This window comes from Actinia tenebrosa, unplaced genomic scaffold (assembly GCF_029948245.1).
Source record: "Actinia tenebrosa isolate PJP-AT-01 unplaced genomic scaffold, QUT_ActTen_1.0 PGA_scaffold5__44_contigs__length_20552954, whole genome shotgun sequence".
Classification (NCBI taxonomy): Eukaryota; Metazoa; Cnidaria; class Anthozoa; order Actiniaria; family Actiniidae; genus Actinia; species Actinia tenebrosa.
In genome coordinates, this window is record NW_028292582.1 from 15,168,133 (window position 1) to 15,190,819 (window position 22,687).

The window sequence follows — 22,687 nt, forward strand, 5'->3', positions numbered from 1 at the left end:
TGCTCATATTTTTTGTGGAAATGTTTGTCGAAAAGTCTTTTTTTAAGTATTTGATGGTTTTAGGAGTGAGTGTCGTTAGGTGGCTGTATTATTGCAGTTGGTTACGCCATTATCGTGGGCAGTGATCTATAATGTAATCTTTATCTTAACCAATATTGTCTGATCTTTTCTCCTGTAAACACAAACAAAGGTTTAAGCTCTCTACATTTACCCCTTCTTTCCAGGTAAGTTCAACTTTCTCTCCTATTTTTTTTCCAAATTTCGTTTAAAATTTGTTTGGATTCAAATCAGTCGACTGTTTTCGTCGTAATTTATTTCGACGTATGGATTGCAGAATAAAAAGCAAACCTGAAAAATTGGATTTCTAACAAGTCTTATTCAGAAAAAAATTCGATAACCTAGTGGTTTTGTTAATCCGAGGAACTCCAAAATGAAGTCGAATAGCATTTCCCCCTCTTGTTTTTATTCACGCGACATCGTCACGGGTCGATTTTGTAAATAAAGCTGGTCGTTTTTCTTGTTTTCGAGTTTTACTAGTAAGTCTTGCAGCTTTTGCCCCGAGCACAGGTACCTGTAGAAACCTTCCAAAGACACACAGACGAACGAGAAGAAAACTCAAAACAGTACAAGCAAAATTCAAGCAATATTTGACACCTTTTGTGGTTTCGTAGCCCAATTATATTTTTTCGTATTTTTGCTAAATATGCCAAAACAGGACAAAACAATTTCGTTACTTCGGAAGAACTTTATGAATTTAAACCATTAGAAAAATATAGGTCTTTTTTTTTTGCTTTGGTTTTTCGAATAGAAATAATAAATAAAAGCTAGTGTTTTGATCTTTTGATGTTCATCAAACCATGAACAGGCGATTCCTTATTAATTAATAATAATTTTCACTTGTTGTCGTACGAAACTTTCTTTCTTTCTTTACATTAATCGATATTGGCAGTTTATGAAAAGGAATTCGCCATAAAATTATATTTAAACAGCAGGAAGTAGATTTTATTCATCTGAATTCGCTTCTCGTGATCTTCAGGTTTGGACGAGAGCAAGCGAAGTCGACTGAGAAAGATGAAGTTCTCAATTATATTGTTGCTTTGTGTCTTGATATTCGTCGAGCAATTGTGTGCTGCTCCGACCAAAGACAAGAAAAAAAGCGAAAAGAAAGACAAAGTTAACGACAAGTCTTCAAAGAAAAAAGACACGACAGAAAAGAAAGACAAGAAACAGTATATCCCTGGAATGACAAGCACTTCATATGGAAGTCCTTATGGAAGTTCTTATGGAAGCCCTTGCGATAATACATTTTCAACAGGATATCCTAGTAGCAACCCTTGTAATACACAAGTCAACCAACAAGAGCAGGAAAATATTTTTAATTCGCCAGTAAAGTTAGTACAAATAAAGGATCTTAAAATAAAGAATGGTGTTATAAAGCAGAGTAATGTGGTCGAAGGATAGGACTTTCAATGGTGAGTATCTGGTTCCAAATTTAGGCAATGAAAGATTTTTGTTTTATTATGGGGAGGGGTAGAAACAAACCTTTGGTCAAAAATAAATATAGTTTCATTTAAACTTAGCTTTAAGAAAGAATGAAAGAAAGAAAGAGATGGAGAGAGAGGAATGAAGGAACTAGGAGAGATTTAAAAAAGGGGGCAAAGGAACCGAGGAAGGTAGAAAACAAGAATGAAAGATAGTATACGAAAGTAAGAAAAGTTGTTTCGTATAAATTTAGTAAAGATGTCTCAAAAATAATATTTTAATTTTCGAGTCAAAACGGACCTTTTTCACGCGGCAGCCATGTTGGTTTGAGCAATATATTCTACCACACGTGGCCTCACATTCAAGTCCTTGAAAATATATTGATGCAGGTTAAATAAAGGTTTTTATAGTTATTCTGTAGTAATAAACATTGCCGCCTCGAGATAAAGGTCCATTGTAACGTGATAGGAGCGCGCAGTTGTATTAAACGTAGGAGCATGAAGCCCGAGTAAACTGACCCAAGTCACCGACCGGTCACTGAGTGGTGGAGAACCCTGTAAACTGTGAAGTGGCGCTATTTTAGACTTTGTTGCAGTGTCTATCATGTTCATTTTACACGTGGGAGTTTCCAAAATGGAGTGCAGAGAAAAGTTCATAAACTGTTTTTAAACTTTCTGGAACATTTATTTGTCACGCGGAAAGTTTACTGTGAACTAGTGTACTTCGACGATACGGCGGCCATCTTGTCAAGGGGGCAAACAAAAACAAAGATGACGGAAATATATAGAGTTTCGTGTGTTTGTCTTTCTTTTATTGGTAAAGGGGATCGATGTGGCGTCTTAATTCATCATTTGTTGCATTCTCTTGTGGTGAGCACTTAATACCAATCGACGTCATTAGAGTGGTTTTCCTTAACCCGTGAAATACACTTCAGCGTATTAAGCACTACCTCACGATGATTCTTTTGTTTTCTATTGTCATTTTGTGACTAGTACACTCTAATTAGTACACTGTTTTACGGGTGAATGAAAACCACTCTACTATAACAAAGCTTTATTTGCCCCCTGGACGCCTTATGACTTGCGATCCAAGATAGCTTACGCGCGTTTCCTCGAAGTAGTCCATTAGTCATGATCAGCGACAATGTAAAAAATATAGATATGCCAACGCAGCAAAATCTAAAATGGGGTGTCATTTATTTGCAGGTTTAACTCGATGGACAACGATCAACTTGTTTTTACTGGATAAACTTAAGGAACTTTTTGCACGGAAGAGACGGCAATATACGCTTTATACCGACAATGAGTGCGCAAATCATGCAATTTAGAATATGAAATGTCGAAGAAAATCGACAGAATTTTGACAGACCCCAAGGTGCACCTAGATACATTCTTCAATGATGGAACAAATCCACGAGTGTAATAGTTTCGAATTGAGTCGTTTTCAGTGCGTGAAAAGATGTTTTAAAAAGGAATTTAGCCCCATAATAATAACTATAATAACTTTAATATTTATAACGCGCATATTCCATATGCATATGCCCACATGCGCGCAATAATCACAGTCATAACGACGTAATGTTGTCCCATTTCAGACCACGTGTCACTGTCTTGAGAATAAGATTCTTTGTTTGAGTTGTATCTATATTCATGTGTCTTCTCATGTGCAACCGTTAAACAAAGAAATGATACTATAAGGGGAGTGATACGGTGTGAAATGGGAAAACAGTGGATTAGGCCTATTCAACAGTCGTATAATCTGTATAATTTGTAGATATAGAAAAGTTTTAGCTATGGTATTTATTCATGTACATACCTTATCATTATTATATCGAGAGATGGGCTTTACTTAGGCCATCTTGTAGTCAAAATAATTTAAACTAAGGTTTTATTGCGCGATATTTTATATGATTGTGTCCTCCAAGATGGCCGTGCCCTCTAGCCGCCATGTTGGTGGTATTTGACAAAAGATTTCTTATTGTTCATGGCACCAACATGGCCGCCATGTCTTTGTCTCTTGGGAATCATCATCAATGCAGCTACTATGGGGAAAATATTATATTGGTATGACACAATCTGGATAGAGAAGCCAAGGCAGTAAGACTTCATGATACTCCAGTAGTCTGGGTTAGCCTCAACTTTGTGCAGCATATCCACGTGTTTCAGTGAATGTCTGTGGAATTTCAAAGTGTTTGTATTGTTGAAGCTTATACATTCTTTACTTTACCGTTGGTATTTGTGAATATTTAGGCACTTGATATGAGGCTAGCCCTGAGTAAATTAGTCAGTAATCAAGGAACACAGCGGTAATTTGCAACTCGAGGCCAGCCCTCATGTAAAAATTGACGTCATAAATGAAATATATGATTGCCTGTTTTGTCAATAACATTAAAAACTTGAATTTGGCCAGATTTATTCCGTATTTATTAGGAATGATAAATTATTTAATTTATGCTAAGAGTCGTCAGTTTTTTTGCAGGCTAGTTTAAAATGGAACCTTGTGATATGAGAAATTACAATAAAATTCAAACTTGTTCAAACTTCCGCAATAATAACTTGCCCTTTTCCCGCCAGTATTAACCAACTGACCATGGTGTGGGGACCATTCATTATTTATATCTTGAGGAGAGGGGGGGGGGGGCTGCAATTCTCAACTATTTTTCTCCAAGATTGTAGATGAGTTGGCTGCCCTTTCTTTTCTGGTGGACGATGTGGGACAAGCAACAATCACAATTCACGTCCAAGTGTTTTTGAGTGACATCAAAAGTTCTGAGAATTTTTCTGTTTCGTAAATAGTGGCAAAAGATAGAGATATCTTCAAGGCCTCATCTATTGGGAACCAGGAACACTCTTCGTGTTTTGCACCTTGGACGATGGGAGACTGGTACCTATATGGGTCAGTTGCTGTTGGGGTACTAGTGCCAGGCTCTTGGTGGGTATTATCAGGTTTATCTGTAAGGAAAGGAGAAGTAAGGTCATGTCGTATGAGTCATGTACTATATCAAATCACATCACAAAACACCACCTCATCAGAACACATATTTACAGCATTTCCATACCACACGACATGTTACATCATACATACCATACCATACCAAGCCATGCCACACCACAATGTTACATCATACATACCATACCATACCACACCAAGCCATGCCACATCACATGTTACATCATACATACCATACCATACCATACCAAGTCATGCCACACCAGACATGTTACATCATACATACCATATCATACCACACCAAGCCATGCCACATCACATGTTACATCATACATACCATATCATACCACACCAAGCCATGCCACATCACATGTTACATCATACATACCATACCACACCATACCATACCATATCCTACCATAACATACCATACCATACCATGTCGCACCAAGCCACACAACACTTTTTATTATATTATAAATACATACCACACATCACACCAGCTATTCCACACCTCACCACACATCAAACCAGACCATATCTATTATCATCAAGATCATATTCCCTTACCATCTTCACCTCCTGATTCCTCATCCTCAGATGAACCTCGTTTTCTCTTTTGTCCTCGCTTCTCCTGGTCTGTTCTGCACTGAACATCAGTGGATGCATTATCATTTTTAAAGAGACTTAGTTGTTCATCATCAGCTATTCCCTTAGCTCCTAGCTCACTATCTTCCATCAAGTCTAACGTCTTGTTATCTTCTCGAATGTCATCTTTTATTTCAGAATTTATGTTAAATAAATTACCTTTGCAAGGCATTGTGGGATATATTGGGTCTGATTTACTAATACAGGAAAAGTTAGAGTCCTTCGAAGAACAATACTCTGTTTCAAAGTCAGTGTTTAACGGTGTTTTCTTCTTGAGGCTTGATGATGTAGTTGCTGCTGCTGTTGTTGTTGATGATGATGAGATGGAAGTACAGGAAGTGACACATGGATCTTTAACAACAGAAGAATCCAAAGACTCTTTTCTGCTTTCCTTTACTTTGGCTAGAATGGTCTTCTTCTCTGCTTTCAATGGCAATGGTGATGGTGGTGATGGAAGTGCAAGACATGTCTCTATCTTGGGTTTCTTGGTGTTGGTGTTGGAGGGTTTTTCTGCTGTTTCTTTTGATGATGAATCAATTAGTTTTTCTGACAGTGAAGCAATTCTTATATTTTCTTCTCCGGTTTCCTGATAAGATTCTATTAAAGTCGCGTGAGCAGCATCACCACTCTCATTAGTAACACATTCAATCTCTTCATCTTTTCTTTCAATTGGTTCTCTTTGAACTAAAACCGGCAGCACTGCATCTTTATTAACATCCTCACAGGCTCCCACACTTTGGTCTATGAAATAAAGAAAAACAAAATTGAGGATGAATGTTGAAATTTGCAGCTTTTGACATATTATTCCAAAGTGTAGCCCGGGGGAGGGGGGGGGGACTCCCTTATGAATGGGGGTGGGGGTCTTCGTCGTCCCTTTTAGGGTTTGAAATCAGGTTTTGGTCCCGCTAAGGGTGATAACGACAATAAAAAAATGCCCACAACTGAATTTTGTGGTCCCTTTTAGGGTATAGGATCTACAAAAAGGCAAGTGATTTGTATATGACGGCTGCCGTCATAAATTTGTTAGAGCAGACGGCGTTTGATGCAAATAAAATCGAGAAACCAAACAAAAAAAATGCTGTTATTGATTGGACCCTCATAGGGGTAAAATTTCATCACTGCCACGCCCACCATCCCAAAATACAGGTCCCTTTTAGGGGTCATTTTCGGAATTTCCGACAAGGACCCCCGCCCCCTTTTATAAGGGAGTCCCCCCCCCCCCCAGGAGTGTAGCAACATATATAAGTAATATAAGAAAGATGGTGTTCATAATAGGTAGCTAAATAATATGTATAGCAATACCAATATTAATTACATGATAGTGATAATGACGATGAAGATGGTGGTGGTGATGATGATGATACAGTTTATGATGATGCTGATGATGGTGATGACAATGATGATGATGATGCAGCTGATGATAGTGATGATAGTGATGATGATGATGATAACATATTAATTATATAACTTTACCTGATTGTAAAACAGCTTCTGACTGAGTGTTAGACATATCATTGTCATTGGTACTAGAGCCAAGATCTTCAATTATTGGGTTGTAAATATACAGAAAATAACGGGCCACATCACCTAAAAACACAATAAAATCTGCTATTTTCTTTGAACAGTAGGACATGCTGGTATAGTGAGAGTCTTATTATTGGGTAGGGTGAGCATGTGCATTTTGGTATGATTGTTCTTTCAAAATCCAGCCATGTTTTGACTTAGATCAGCCCAAAGGTTGTTTCAGGGTTCAATCTATGAGTTAGCCATGCCCTGACTTAGATCAGCCCAGAGGTTGTTTCAGGGTTCAATCTGTGAGTTACCCATGCCCTGACTTAGATCAGCCCAGAGGTTGTTTCAGGGTTCAATCTGTGAGTTACCCATGCCCTGACTTAGATCAGCCCAGAGGTTGTTTCAGGGTTCAATCTGTGAGTTAGCCATGCCCTGACTTAGATCAGCCCAGAGGTTGTTTCAGGGTTCAATCTGTGAGTTAGATTTGCCTTGACTTAGATCAGCCCAGAGGTTGTTTCAGGGTTCGATCTGTGAGTTAACCATGCCCTGACTTAGATCAGCCCAGAGATTGTTTCAGGGTTTGATCTGTGAGTTAGCCATGCCCTGACTAAGATCAGCCCAGAGGTTGTTTCAGTGTTTGATCTGTAAGTTAGCTGTGCCCTGGCTTAGATTAGCCCAGGTGTTTCAGAGTTCGATCTTTAGACACCTGTGTTCTAACTTATATCAGCTCAACGTTTGTTCATTTTCAAGTTCTCCATGGTTTTCTATCCTTTTAATATTTTATGAGTCAGACAGTACAGATATGCAAGAAATATGAATATTATACTATCTTAATGTACAAAAGTATCCTGTGCCTACCCTTGTGGGGGTTCAGATTGTCATCCTGTGGTATGTCCACATAAGAGATCTTTTCCAGATCGCATGGATCTACTTGGATACCAGTCTCTTCTCTCAGCTCTCTTGCTGCACATTCTGAGGGCTTTTCAATGTGAAGACCTGTTATGAAAGTACCACACTATTAATAAAGTATATTTATGATTAAACATATAAAATGTTATTTTACATTAGTATTCATAGACACGTGAATATATAAATCTGACGCACTATTGGTTACTTATTTTTATTTACGTCTTATGCTGCCATATTCACCTTCTGCAGGTGATTATAACATGCATGCTCATTTGTCAATTTGTGCCACTTGCAAGATAAATAAAATTTGAAAAAAACTCTCCGTTATTTCTCATGTTCATTTGTGTTTAAAATACTCGGTGAATATCAGGGAAAATGCTCAGTGAATATCGGGGAATATTTACCTTCCTGCTCGAAGACCTGCATCTCGATAAATATTCCCCAATATTCACTTTGCCTTTGGCAAATACTTGTTACCTGTACTTAGCATTCTGTGTCGAAAGTTCCCTTTTGGGAGTCCCCAAGGATAGCTGCTTGCATCATCAGTATTGGCACCACAGGATATACGACGAGAAAGTTCTTCCTGAGCTCTAGTCTTGAACATCAAAAATGCACAATCATGATTTATAAATTATTCAACACCATGTTAGACCAAACCATACCAAGTAAAAACACAGTGTACCACATCATATCCAACCAAACTACAGTACATTAGACTACACCACTTTCATCATCTCAAACCACATCACATCACATCACACCATACCAAAACACCACCCCACCTTACCATATGAAACCACAACCCACTCTTACCAAACCACATCAAACACAGCACTACAACCTACCCACACCACACCACATTGCACCCCACTCCTACAGCAAATCCACATTGCACCACACCACTACAACCCACTCACATTGCTCTACACCACCACAACCTACCTATATTTTACCACACCACTACAACCCACTCACATTGCTCTACACCACCACCACCCACCTATATTCCACCACACCACTACAACCCACTCACATTGCTCTACACCACCACAACCTACCTTTATTTTACCACACCACTACAACCCACTCACATTGCTCTACACCACCACCACCCACCTATATTCCACCACACCACTACAACCCACTCACATTGCTCTACACCACCACCACCCACCTATATTCCACCACACCACTACAACCCACTCACATTGCTCTACACCACTACAACCCACCTATATTCCACCACACCACTACAACCCACCTATATTCCACCACACCACTACAACCCACCTATATTCCACCACACCACTACAACCCACTCACATTGCTCTACACCACTACAACCCATGTATATTCCACCACACCACTACAACCCACTCACACCAAACCACATAAAACACATCACAACACACCACTACAACCCTACCTACCCTATCCCACTCCATCATGGCATACAACACCACAACACACCATGACTTTTAAAGTTACATGACATCACACCATCCTGTGTACCTGTAAATCTTTCAAGTCATTTGGTAATGACGGCTCCAGAACGCTACACCAACTGTCTTTGAACTTCCAAAAGTTTAGAAACACTTGCTGCATGGCAGGCACATCCATTGCAGCAATATATGCAACCTCTTCTAATGCCCACTGCTGTATGTGCTCAGTGAGGCTTGTGACAGGTAGAGCTAATGGATGACCAGACACTGCACGCCGAAAGAACTGTGCTAATGCTGCTTTGACATTGATGAATGCTTGACTGTGGGTGTAGCGTTTGAGGAGAACTTCAGTGTTGGAGCTGTGGAACAAGAATTTCAAATGATAAGGACATAAAAGGTCTGTAAACTGTAAAACACCCTACTGACCACCTACTAACACCCTACTGACCTCCTTGAACACCATACTGACAACCTACCAACACCCTACTGACCACCAACCAACATCCTACTGACCACCAACCAACACCCTACTGACAACCTACCAACACCCTAATGACAACCTACCAACACTCTACTGACAACCTACCAACACCCTACAGACAACCTACCAACACTCTACTGACAACCTACCAACACCCTAATGACAACCTACCAACACTCTACTGACAACCTATACCAACACCCTACAGACAACCTACCAACACGCTACTGACAACCTACCAACACCCTACAGACAACCTACCAACACCCTACTGACAACCTACCAACACCCTACAGACAACCTACCAACACCCTACAGACAACCTACCAACACTCTACTGACAACCTACTAACACCCTACTGACCTCCTTGAACACCCTACTGAAAACCTACCAACACTCTACTGACAACCTACCAACACTCTACTGACCACCAACCAACACTCTACTGACAACCTAGCAACACCTTATGACCACCTACCAACACCCTACTGACAACCCACCAACACCCTACTGACAACCTACCAACACTCTACTGACAACCTACCAACACCCTACTGATCACACCTACCAACACCCTACTGACAACCTACCAACACCCTACTGACAACCTACCAACACCCTACTGACAACCTACCAACACTCTACTGACAACCTACCAACACCCTACTGACCACCTACCAACACCCTACAGACAACCTACCAACACCCTACTGACAACCTACCAACACCCTACTGACAACCTGATAACCTATCAACACCCTACTGACAATCTACTGGCAACACTCTACTGATAATCTCAGCAACCTTATGATAAACAAGTAACAGAGCAAAATAAATCTTGAGTTCTATACCTGTTATTTGGATCTAAATGTAAAACAACAGCACCACAGCTGATCAACACAGGATCAGGTGTTTCAGGCACCTCAATATCTGCACAACTCTTTGACTGCAAGATAAGACGACCTTGTCTTTGTACCAAATCAGCATCAAGACCAATAATGCGATAACCTAATGACAGACAAAGTTTTCAGCTGGGTTTTGTTAAGGGAGGAAAAATCAAAAAAGGAAAAAGAACAGATTTTTTGCCTCAACATATAATGTCCTGTTGTCGAGTTCCATATTGATTGGATTAAATCTGGCATTTGACTTACAAACCCTGGCATTTCCTGTCTCTTATATGTGTCCACTATGGCATAACTTTTCATTATTATTTTTATAAGTTGCATTACAGTCAACTCTCTCCTTGCAGACACCCCAATATACAGACACCTTGCTCAGGGTTATCAATAAAATTTTTGGTAGGTGGTTATGAAATTAAAATGGGTGGTAAACCAGAAATCGCTGGAGCATATAATCAAAGCATACTCGTCACCAGTTTCACTCTTCTCACAAGAATTCAAGATGGCTGACAACGATCGTTGTAGTTTCGATTACCATTGCGTTGCAGTTTTCGTAGTACAGCAACAAAGATTGGATTAAAATTTATTTTATTCACACGTTTTGCTAGTTTAAAGAACTTTAATCAACTAACTTAAATCGCTATTATAGACATGAAGTGACGGTCCCTATGATGTCCACTGTAAGAATTGATTCTATATAATATATTCTTAGAAGGGCCTCTAGATTCGAGCAGTGAATTACCCTTTTGAAATAAAGTTCATCTATCTACAGTCAACTGTCATTACTGCAGACACCCTCGGGACAATAACTTGCTGTCCATAATATTGTATATAGTGAATGTACATAACCCACAGTTATTTTTTGTCATTATTTTTCACCAGGGATTTCGCTTCTGTCCGTAACAGCAAGGTGTCCATAATATCAGGGTGTCCTCAAAGCACGAGTTGACTGTATCTAAAATCTCACCTTGTCTCAGCTCCACGTTTTCCATGATCCTAGTGTTCAATATTTGAAGAGAACCATCAACCCTTGTGCAGTGCAAAACAAATGAAGTTTTATCATTCCCGATAATTGCTACATTTTTCTTTTCTTTCCATATTTCTCCAACGCTCAAAAATTCAACGTGACCAAGAGTTTTTTGTACCAGAGGACTTTGTAGCTTGAGGTTTTTTGTTGCAAATGGGCTTTCATCTAGACGTCGTCTCTTTCTGAGTCTGGGATCCAAGTTTGGTGGAGAGTCCCTGTAAGATAAAGCAATATGGAAAACTGATCAATCATGATGGATGGACGGACGGACAGACGGACGGATGGATGGATGGATGGATGGATAGATAGAACGATGGATGGATGGATTGAATGGGATGGATGGATGGATGGATTGATAGATAGAACGATGGATGGATGGATGGATAGAACGATGGATGGATGGATGGACGGACGGACAGACGGATGGATAGATAGAACGATGGATGCATGGATGTATGGATGGATGGATGGACGGACGGACGGACAGACAGACGGATGGATGGATAGATAGAACGATGGATGCATGGATGCATGCATGCATGGAAGGATGCATGTATGGATTGAATGGGATGGATGAAATATGGTAAATGGATTGATAGGAATATGTAAACTAGATATTAAAATTTAGGGGTACAATTTTGTTTAGTTTCAAAATTTTAAAGATTTAGCTTCATCTTTCTGAGAAAATTCAAATTAAATCATGTCATATATATTTGTTACATAATTCCTTACCAAAGGAAACCCAAATCTCCAGGACCTTGGAAATGTTTTCTCTTCAAAGATCCCAATTTTCTTGTTCTGTCTTTTACTTTTCTTGAGGTGCCAAGGCTTTCAGGTTCTTCAACACCAAGATCTAATAGTGCCTGCCTTGCAGCCATCTGCTCTGCTTGTTTCTTGGTAGAAAACCCTTGGTTGCATTCAATGAATTTACCACAAAAATGGACTGTGGATTTGAAGAGGCCAAAATCTGATAATAGGACAACATGCATTAATACTCCAGTTTCAAGTTCTCTGTTGCTCAGGGACTAAGCCTTGATCCTGCACAATATTTATAGTACCAGTATGTGTTTGTAATGTTTAAGTAGTGCATTCTTTACTTTACTATTGGTATTTGTTTATACTGATGCTGAAATGAGGCTACCCCTGAATAAATGAGTCCATAACCAAAGGAACCACAGAAGTAATATGGAACTCCAAAAAAGGTCTATTTTATCATCAAACACTGAAACAACCTCTGGGCTGATCAAAGTCAGGGTATGGCTCAATCACAGATCAAACCCTGAAACAACCTCTGGGCTGATCTAAGTCAGGACATGGGTATTTCACGGATTCATTTCTGAAACAACCTCTGGGCAGATCTAAGTCAGGGCAGGGCAAACTCACAGATTGAACCCTCTCAACACCTTTGGCTGACCTAAGTCAGAGCAGGGTATGGCTAACTCAGATCAAATCCCCGCCCCATCCCCCTAACTCTCAGGAGGTGAAAGCAACCACTGTACCATCCTCGTTCCCAGTAATTTGTATCATAAATTTGCTCTCCAATAAAGTCTGTAGTCAATATACAACAGGACATTTTTTGGTAAATAAGTATGACTGGTTAAGGAATACATGTATGTTATTTACCGGCCAGGAGGTCCGGATAGGGAAAAACTGTGCCCGAGGTCTTGAATATATGGGCCGAGGCCGTTAGGGCCGTTGTTTAGCGGCAAAAGACACCGGACCATGAGCGCGGGCAGATACTGACAAAATACTGCCAGGTCTCAAACAGCCAATCAGAATGCACAATTTTTTAGGATACAGGACTGGAAAAAAATTAATGTACGTACCTGACATGGATGTCACATATTTTGGACCCACAACTATTCCTCTTTGCTGCATGTATTCCTGAAGTAGATTCTTGAATGACACAGGTGATGGCTGGCAAACTGGTACACTTGCATTTTGAACTCCAACAGGTGTATTTGGCAATAATTCTACCGAAGCATGCAAACCGGAAGACGAGGGTCCAAGCAAATCAGGAGAGAAACCTTGAACATTCATCTCTACTTCCGGATTGTCGGACATAAGCTTACAAGAATTATCTTGTGAGGTACAAGCACTGGGTACCATACCCTTATTCTTCTCCTCCAAGTTACAAAATTCCTGTCCACTCGATTCCACAACACTACTTGTCGCATTCCCATAACCTTTCAATGGATCTTGTATTAATACTTTCAAGGCCTCTAGTGCGGCAGTTTTCTCAGCTTCCTTCTTTAATCTACAACTTCCATTTGAACAATAAGTCGCACCATTGAATGTAACCCGTGAAATGAACCCTACGCCATCTGCCTCTGTTCGATATGACGGTAGAGCTATGTGCAATTTCTGTGCTCTTTCATTCAATATATTTTTTGCTGTAGCAAGTGTGGGAAATATGCTTTGCTTTGGTTGATCAACTGTTTGCACTGATGGCATTAAAACTCCCTCAGAAGTAGATGCTATAGTCACAGCTACAGTAACATTACTATTTTGAACTGTATTTTTACTTGATGAAGTCTCTTCAGTGGAAATGCTCTCAGAAGCACCACAACATGTTTCTGAGACATTACCTTCAGTATTTTGCTCTCCAGGGCCAGCTGCTTGTCCTAGAGCAACCAGTGCATGCTTTGCTGCGTCCTGCTCCGCATTTTTCTTGTTGGTAAAAGGTCCTTTGCTTACAAAACTGGCCCCATTAAACAGCTTGACATTACAGCTATAGCTTAGAGTTCCTGCAAGTGTTTGGACTGGTTTCGTTGAGTAAATTGGCAAAGAAACGCGTGCCTTTTGACAATATTGGTTGAGAAGACTTTTAAACGTTAGGCCATTCATGATTATTTGAAATTTAAGGAATATTAAAACGTAAGCTGCTTTAAATGATACTTCATATCTCACAACAAGCTACTTGAAAGTGAACTGACTCCAGTAAAAACTGCTCTGAATTTTCGAGGTTAGATGTTGCTTATAAAAGCTCCTAAGTGTAAAATTATTGCCATTTGCGAGAAAAACAATCTAATTGGAATAAAAAAATTGAATCATTAAAAATGAAAATACAAATTTGACTCAAGCTACTCAAACGTCCGCCATGTTTGATAGCTAGGTACTTCATGTAGGATAATTTTCTCTTTATTTTCTGTTTAATTCTGTGAGAATTTCGTACATGAAGTACTAGTCTATGGTTTAACCGAGAGAAGCACACCACAGGCAGCCCAATCTCGTAAGATAAAATAAATAAATAAAGATTTTAAAATATTATTAACTTATAAATGGCACCCAAGATGTCAAGAAAAGATTATTACTTAACATGATTCAAGATTTAGGAGCTTTACATAGTTGATATATTAATATGCAATATATTGTTGTAAAAACGTAACGCCAGAACTTGAGATTGGGCTCCCTGTGGAAAGACTCATAAAGGCGCCATATTGGAAGTAGCGGCTGTCGAAGTGTGCTGAAGAACGTCCAGAATATCTCAGAAAAAATAGCGGTATTTTGACTATGAGTAGAAAACAAACCCCAAGCGACTTCCTCAAATTAATTATTGGTCGTCCAGTAGTGGTAAAACTAAATAATGGCATGGATTATAGAGGTAAAAAAATATATATTTGGAGCTTTTCTCCTGCATGCTTCCTTACCAACTTTATTTAGGGATCTGGGTTTCTTGGCTTCTGTTAATCAAAAGGTTATTAGCTCACACTATGGTAATTTTAAATCAAAAGAACCTGTTGTATTGGTCGCAAAATATAAATAGGTGCTCAAACTTTTGATGATTTGACTTCAGTACGTTTATATAGATGGTTGTAAGGTAGGGGGGAGGGGGGGGGGGGGGGGGGGAAGGCTGGGGGTATGACTGCCAAAACTTGTAGTTTTATTTCAGCTTCAGACCACTAGTCATCTAGTCATTCCCCAGAGCATTATTTCTTTGTTTAATGGTTGCACATGGTGACACATGACTATGGATACAACTCAAACAAAGAATTTTATTCTCAAGAGAATAACATGTGGTCTGAAATGGTAAAACATTACACCCAATGTAAAAAAAATCTATCACAAGAAGCACAGGCTCCAATGAATCACGGTGATGAACTTGAACTGTTATTCTGTTCACATACATAGGTGTACTGGCTTGTTTGGATGGATATATGAACATAGCAATGGAACAAACAGAAGAGTATGTTAATGGTCAGTTAAAGAACAAGTATGGCGATGCTTTTATTAGAGGCAATAATGGTAAGAGTTTAAGGCTGTGCAATTGCCAACTTTCAATATTCTGGTTGAGTAGTCAAGCACAAGAGGCTCTGGGGAAACAGTAGTGTAATCGTAATTATTATTCTTTTGGTTCCGCAAAGCCTCGACTCCAAAATGATGTTTCTGACTAATGAACCAGATTATGAAAGTTACTTCTGGGACCTCTAGTTCAATTCCCTGACTTGGGATTTCAAAAAAAGAGAATTTCTTGGGTCTTTTAATCTGGTTTTCCTCTCTCCACAAAACAAAAGCCACTATGTAAGTTCAAATTCAGTCAGTGAGTTAGCATTGTCCTGATTTTGATCAGCCCAGAGTTTGTTTCAGGGTATCAATGAAATTTGTGAAAATATGAACAATTTGTCATCCAGACTCACAATATTATGGCCAGGCATGGTTCAGAGATTTTTTAACCTCAGTCTTTTGGATCCATGTCTGTTAAAATAGGAGTTCAGAAAGACAGACAGACAGATGACATAGGCAGACAGATGCAATTTGAATGGCTCAATAAATGTTATATTTTCCATCCTAAAAATAGGGAATAGTTACAGACACATTTTCTAAATTGGTCATTTTTGTTTTCTAGTTCTTTACATTAGTACACAACGAACTACAAGAAGATGAATCCTGCAACGTAAAAACTCCTACTTGACTTTCAACTCTTTCATAGACGTGAGCACATCCTATAGCATATACATATTTCATACAGTCTTTAATTTAGGGTAACTTATTCAAATTCAAGTATAAAGGAACATTTCTAGCTGTCAACTATTACTAAGTACACACCAAGTGTTGCCAAGTAATTTTGGACTGATTACTGATGACGTTAGAGCAATACAAATTTATCATGTAGATTTTTCATAAAAGCCAAATAACCAAGCCCATACAGAGCAGAGCTAAGAATAATGGCTGTCCAGTGGCCAAATGTGATGACAAACCACAATAGAATATGTACTTTGATGATCTGGTGACCATAGTGAATCACAAGGCAATATAGTTTGCCCTTGGGCAACAGAAAAAAGGACACTTTCCTCATGCTAGTGTTTGTTGTTTTTAGTTCACGCATGGTCGTTGTTTGTTTGTACACGTTATGACTGTTGAAGTCGGTCATTGTTCCATGATAATGGACAATGAGCCTGAAAGCTCAGTTATTGAAATCCTATAATTACCAAGGTTGTTGATATGGTTAACCAATAATTATGATACCAACCTACAAAGAAACACTTAAAAAAAGGTGCTGAAATGAAGACCCTATGATATTTGACAATTTTTTTCAGTTGTGGAACTGTGTATTTTTCTTAAATTCATGTCTTGTCAAATAATTGTCTTGATATGCACCGTAAATGTCAAACGACATCATTATTGTAACAAAGCTTTGTCTATTTGCCCCCTGGATGACCCACACTGCCTTGTCATTCAAGATGGCCACTTCATTGTCAAAGTAGTCCATAGACTGACCAATATGTGACCAGTGGAGAAGACTAGCTGAAGAAGCATTTGGCCAGATAAGGGCCAATTTTAGCTGGGCATTGTCTATTGACTGGCTGTTGACCACTGACCCACTATTTAGAGCCCTGCAGAGCTCTGCGACTCTTACTAGACATGCTCAACAACATTTCAGAGGTTCTTAAAAACCCTAGCATGTGGTAGAATGGCTTTGATTCCTGGAACTAAGTATCTTGTAGAGTTTGTTAGGTCTCTCCCTTTATTTGAGGGCTTTTCCTGCGGGATCTCTAGCTTTCCTCTCTCAACATGACCTAATCTCCTCAGATGCTGCATTCCTCATGGTTTAATTGATTGTTTTCGATCATTTCCAAGGGAATAAAATAAGAAAAGAGACGGCGGCCATGTTGGTTGACATAACAAAAGAATTCATTGACAAGTCCTTTGATAAATTCAAGATGGCGGCTATGACGTCATGTGCAAACGAAGAAAATCATGAGGAATGTAGTCTGGGGAATATGTTGCTTTCATTTGGACACAAATACCCATAGAAGATTGACAAGAAAGATGGAGGACGTTATTTCAAAAGGAAGACAAATAGAATACGAATATTTTTTCTTTTCCCTCAATCTTCTCAGTACGTGTCAGTATGCACCAGACAAATCATCAGGCATTTATAATCTTTAATTAGACAGTCACTTTGTCTTAGACAAGGTCGGTCACGATAAAACATTTAATTCTGTAACACTTAACCTTTCCTAAGAATTGTACTTTTGTTCTAAACGTTGGAGAGTTTAATGACTAGACATTTTTTCCAGTAGCCTGCGTGTAGCCGGACTTTTCTCTCGTATAGTCTAAACAGTTAGTTAGTTCGGCTTTACGCAGGCTTTTTTTTCCAGGTGCTGACTATGAATTTTGCTATCATGACCTTCCCATTTTCCATTCTTTTATTGCTTTCGGTTTTACGGCTTAATCAGGCAGGCCTCCTTGAAAAGATGTCTTGGATTTAAGTGCAAGTCATTTTCGTTTTGACGGTCGCGATTCAAGAAATACAGGTCTGACAGCATTGATCATGACTTGTATTACATCACTCTTGCTTGCACTGAACTTATTTGGAATGCAGAGTGCAAACCATTTTACATCCGTAAAATAGCACAAAAACTAAATACTACTTCATACATTTGTTTTCAATTTTTTCATTGGTGCACTATTTAACGGATATATAGTTTACACTTTTGCAGGAATTACTGCGACATTCTATAACACTACATTTTGATTTCGTATAATTTTCGGGATTTTTTTTATAACTAGCGAATCTAAGATATTGACTTACAGCACGTACAGCTGTACGTGGTACAGGCATGCCATGACATCGAAATGGCTTCCCATTGTTGCCCACCCATTGCTGCCCATTTAATGGCTGTCTAATAATTTTTTTTCGTTCGATTTGTCCAATCCTAAACCATGAGTTGCGATTTTGAGCCGCTAATGCCAATTCGTATTAACGTTGGACCAACGCCGTCATTATATGAACCCGTGTTGGCGACTTAAAACCGGAGAATCGGAGAATCGCGATGAAAAACACCGTACTCAGTGATGGGGGTCCAAATTTGCTTCTTTTTGCCAACTCATACGAAATCTAATCTCTACATTAAGCGCAAATAGAAAACGGTTCGGTTGAACTTAACAATTTTTCCTCCGCATTTACTCTACCTAAAAAGTTTCAATTCTTTCTAATTTATTAATGCTGAAATAAGAAGACCATCTTCGTCATGTCAGTCCATGTTCTTGACGACGAAATATAAAATCCATCGCTCACCGGTCCTGTTTTTAGACACTGACTTAACCTCTTTTTCAAGGCTTTTCGCGTCTTGGGACTCATCTTGCATTCTTCAAGATAGCCATATTTAATATGACTTATATTTGCTCCTTTTTCGATCAACAACAACGCACAATCGTACTCCCCTTCATAGACGGCTACGTCGAGTGGTGATAGTCCATCTTTATCATACACTTCGACCGCTGCTCCTTTTTCGATTAGGAATTTTAGACAATCCATGCTTCCCGTCGTAGCTGCTCGATGAAGAGGATAGAATCCGTCTGTTCCTCGCTCATTGATGTCGACTCTAGCAGACTCCACTATTCCTTTGACTGTATCAATATCATTTCTACTAACAGCCCAGTTTAGTAAGATCTTTTCGTCCATTGATAAGCTTCTTTGTCTCTGCCTGACGGCAGGAACTTCCAGACGACGTTTGAGAGTTGGCGTCCGTGGCATATTCTCATTGGCCTTCTTCCTCATTACATTTTCTCCGAGGATATTCATCTTTGGATTTTAATACTTCTCTGGACTGCAGCTCAAAAACGTCATAGTTTTCTTCGCTGTTTTTGACTTCAACTGACGTTGTTTACATGAAAATCGGGTTTGTTTGGCCGATGTATCAAGTTTAAGAACCCAAACTTAGAAACAAGAAGTTCAGAGGGCTCGGCTTCTGAGTTCAAACTTTCGAGGAGCAGCGAATCGAAAAAATTAGATTTCTCTCGGAGAACTGTTACTTATATCATCGTTGATAGATAGTTATCATACTTGGTCATGATTGACGTTTTAAATATAGCATTCCTCTCGTGAGTCTTGCGTATTATTTCCACCCATGGTCCGTATATATAAAAAGTAGAAAGGTTATTTCATCGCGACATTTATCCTGCTTAACGATAGGTCTTAGGCAAGGGTTTTAATTAAATACGCCGTCAGATTTGACCAACAAACCTGCGCCAACAACAGAAAAAGCTGTTATTTTATTATTGAAATATTTTTCCCGCGAGCAGTCCAAAAGTCTCATGACATCTTGTTTATGTTTTTAAGTCCCCCTAAGTGGAACTGAACAGCCGGAAATAATTCTACGATCTCAGAAAAAGATATCGAAGATAAAAGACGAGACTCACAGAACAATTTGATTAGCTTGTTCCTCTATCATTCGAGCATTGCTCAGGTCATTCTACTTTTTTTCTGCGATAGCAATTTTGTAATTTTCAACTTGTTTCGTTTTTTTTTTTTCAAAATGTTTGTTTAAGTTAAACATTTTGAAAAATATTTATATCCTCTCGTGTTGAAACACACGGCAGAAATATTGGCTGACCTGTAAACTTTTAATTACAGATATTAGATAATCAACTGAAATCTCGTCTTTGCATTTCGTTAAGGAATCTCTGATGTTACAGTGGAATCAGTTCTAGACACGAAGATTAGTGGTGTAAAACAGTTCGCCATGCACCCGTCCTAAAATTTATTTCCATTTTATTCACTAAATTCTTATATGGCCTCATATTGACGGAGTGCCTGGTTTTGGCGGGAACTTTCGCGCCAAAAACGCGCGCCGCCTCGTGTCAAATTTGGGACTTTGAAAACCAACAGGACATTTACATTATGGCGTTTTATAAATTAACTGTCATGAATGTCGCGTTCTGATTGGTTTGGAGCGAGTGCTTTATGAGAGCACATTGCACGCGCGCGCACTTTCCGTCGCGTCATTCCTATCTATTATTGTAATTTGTATTTTATAATAAAATAAAAAAACTTTCTCCGCTACGCGTCGTGCTTCTCCCAACACTTCTCTCGTGTTCTGCCAACCCCCGCGTGCTTTATGACAGCACACAGCACGCGCGCGCGTTTTCTATTTCTTCAATTAACTACAAATACCAGAATTCCTTGCAAACTCAATTTTGTTCAATGTCTTATTTGAATAAAAAAGAAAATCGCGAAGCATTTTGGTTAGGTGTAATCAGAAGCCATCACGCAAGCGGCATAAATGAGATGAATAAATGTAGTTTAATTGTATAAAGAGTACTCAGTAGATTTAGATAAGGAATCTTAAAGAATTTGTAGCATTTCGGTCTCAATTTCAGACCACTTCCCTTAGTATTATTTCTTTTTGCGATAATGTCGATTACCAATTGACATGAATATAATTCAAGCGAAATACTTTCTAGAGATTCCTCTTTAATTTTTTAAACATTTGTTTTCGAATTTCCATTTCTGACCACGTCGTTTTATTGAGTTTTATTTCTTTTTTATCGATATTTATTCATTTCTCAAACTTCCGTTAAGTAAATTAAAGTAAAAAAACAACAATAAACATCTTAGTATAAGCTAAATTAAACAATAGAGTGACAACAGTAAATCCGTGAAACTTTAGTAATACTAAATTGCACAATTTCATGCAAATTCCATTGTTTTCTATTGTTTAACTAGCACTATTTTGCACTATTTAGTAATTAGTGTTTCACAGATTTACTGTGGTCACTCTATCTTATATTGTAACTGAAGTTTGTAATTTAAAAAAACCTATTAGTTTAAACTGAATTCAGAAATACCAATCAATTTTTTTAAATAGCAAAATAAATTAATAAAAGATATCATAATTGTGTCCTATATGGGCACTTAGGAAAGCAGAACGCTTTCAAAACTAAATATTTGAAAGGTTAATATCTTCAAGTGCGAAAAATGTTGATAAGGACATCTTGACACTTAAAATATTTGAAATGACTTTTCTCTACGCTGAATTGCATCCGGTACACAAGTTTTTATGATAACAGCGTAACCATGGAAACTCATATCATTAGAACTACTAAATTGAAAGTATACATTAGCAATACTAAGGTATCTTCTACTGTCATGTGTTTGAGAACAGACCAGGAATGAGAGTATATAACATTCAGTAGAACGACCAAGACACCGTCATGTTGGATGAATTTAACAAAAAATTCGCCATTAGTCTCTTTTTTATATCATCCAACATGGCCGGATTTTTTGTTATTTCGTTCTTATGGAATGATTGCAAACGAGAGATATGAATTTTTTCTTTTTGTAACGAATTCCTTGAAAGAACCCTCCCTCCCTAACCTATACCTACACACCGAACGCACATCGCTATTGTTTTTTAAGTCTTTTGGGAATAAAAAAGTTTCGAATGGATTACTGTGGCTTTAACTGCCCATTAGTCCGTCATTGGACGGTAGAGAGGATCGTGACTAAAACTACACACGAGTACATACGAGTAACATCGGCAAGTACTGGCATACGACCACACGGGTACACACGACTACATACGAGTACACATAACCAAATACTACTCGTATGTACTCGTGTGTAGTTTTAGTCGAGATCCAGGAGAGAGGATTAAAAGGAATTAGCTGAGATCTCTTTAGTAAGGATTGACTGTTTAAACACACACAAAAACGGGACGGATCAAGTTATGACATCTGCCGTTACGGTAATAATTAAATCAACACAGAAAAACAATCGATACTTGAAAAGAGACTACTGCGCACTTTGTAACTTACGCGAGAATTTCAGGTCAAAAAAGTAAAAATATTTCTACAAGGACGGTTAGCAAAGCAAAAGCACTCAAGATCGAGTGGGAAATAATACGACAAATCCATAGCCCGTACTGTATCTTACCTAAGCCATGCCCACGCGATCTGACGTGTGTCATGCCATGGAACCCCCCTTTTGCCGTGAGATCTTGTGAAGCCAATCATTAGCACTAAGACGCTCAGTAGAATGAAATTGGATCCCACTTTTTGAGAAGGCAATCTTACTAGCATTTTCTGCGTTGCGCCCTTTATGGAACCCCT

The 22,687-nt window shown here is 38.7% G+C and overlaps 4 protein-coding genes across 4 annotated transcripts; 2 read left to right on the forward strand and 2 right to left on the reverse strand.

Annotated features, from left to right (window-relative positions):
* The first annotated feature begins 50 nt into the window (after positions 1 to 50).
* On the forward strand, positions 51 to 3,890 carry LOC148906682 (uncharacterized). The gene is made up of 3 exons (XM_089037797.1): positions 51 to 224; positions 1,037 to 1,472; positions 2,688 to 3,890. Exon 2 carries the CDS (start codon positions 1,072 to 1,074, stop codon positions 1,459 to 1,461), a length of 390 nt encoding a protein of 129 aa, XP_088893923.1. The 5' UTR covers positions 51 to 224; positions 1,037 to 1,071; the 3' UTR covers positions 1,462 to 1,472; positions 2,688 to 3,890.
* On the reverse strand, positions 3,889 to 14,454 carry LOC116296787 (uncharacterized). The gene is made up of 10 exons (XM_089037795.1): positions 13,177 to 14,454; positions 12,083 to 12,317; positions 11,291 to 11,565; positions 10,276 to 10,432; positions 9,013 to 9,301; positions 7,978 to 8,095; positions 7,450 to 7,587; positions 6,553 to 6,666; positions 5,002 to 5,820; positions 3,889 to 4,433 (listed from the first exon to the last, which is right to left on the reverse strand). Exons 1-10 carry the CDS (start codon positions 14,195 to 14,197, stop codon positions 4,216 to 4,218), a joined length of 3,384 nt encoding a protein of 1,127 aa, XP_088893921.1. The 5' UTR covers positions 14,198 to 14,454; the 3' UTR covers positions 3,889 to 4,215.
* A 329-nt stretch (positions 14,455 to 14,783) lies between these two features.
* On the forward strand, positions 14,784 to 16,645 carry LOC116296805 (U6 snRNA-associated Sm-like protein LSm6). Its single transcript, XM_031704900.2, has 3 exons — positions 14,784 to 14,954; positions 15,482 to 15,595; positions 16,197 to 16,645. The coding sequence occupies exons 1-3, from the start codon at positions 14,864 to 14,866 to the stop codon at positions 16,232 to 16,234; spliced, it is 243 nt and encodes an 80-aa protein (XP_031560760.1). The 5' UTR covers positions 14,784 to 14,863; the 3' UTR covers positions 16,235 to 16,645.
* A 1,074-nt stretch (positions 16,646 to 17,719) lies between these two features.
* LOC116296804 (uncharacterized) lies at positions 17,720 to 19,631 on the reverse strand. Its single transcript, XM_031704899.2, has one exon. The coding sequence runs from the start codon at positions 19,377 to 19,379 to the stop codon at positions 18,795 to 18,797; it is 585 nt and encodes a 194-aa protein (XP_031560759.2). The 5' UTR covers positions 19,380 to 19,631; the 3' UTR covers positions 17,720 to 18,794.
* Between the last annotated feature and the right edge of the window lie 3,056 nt (positions 19,632 to 22,687).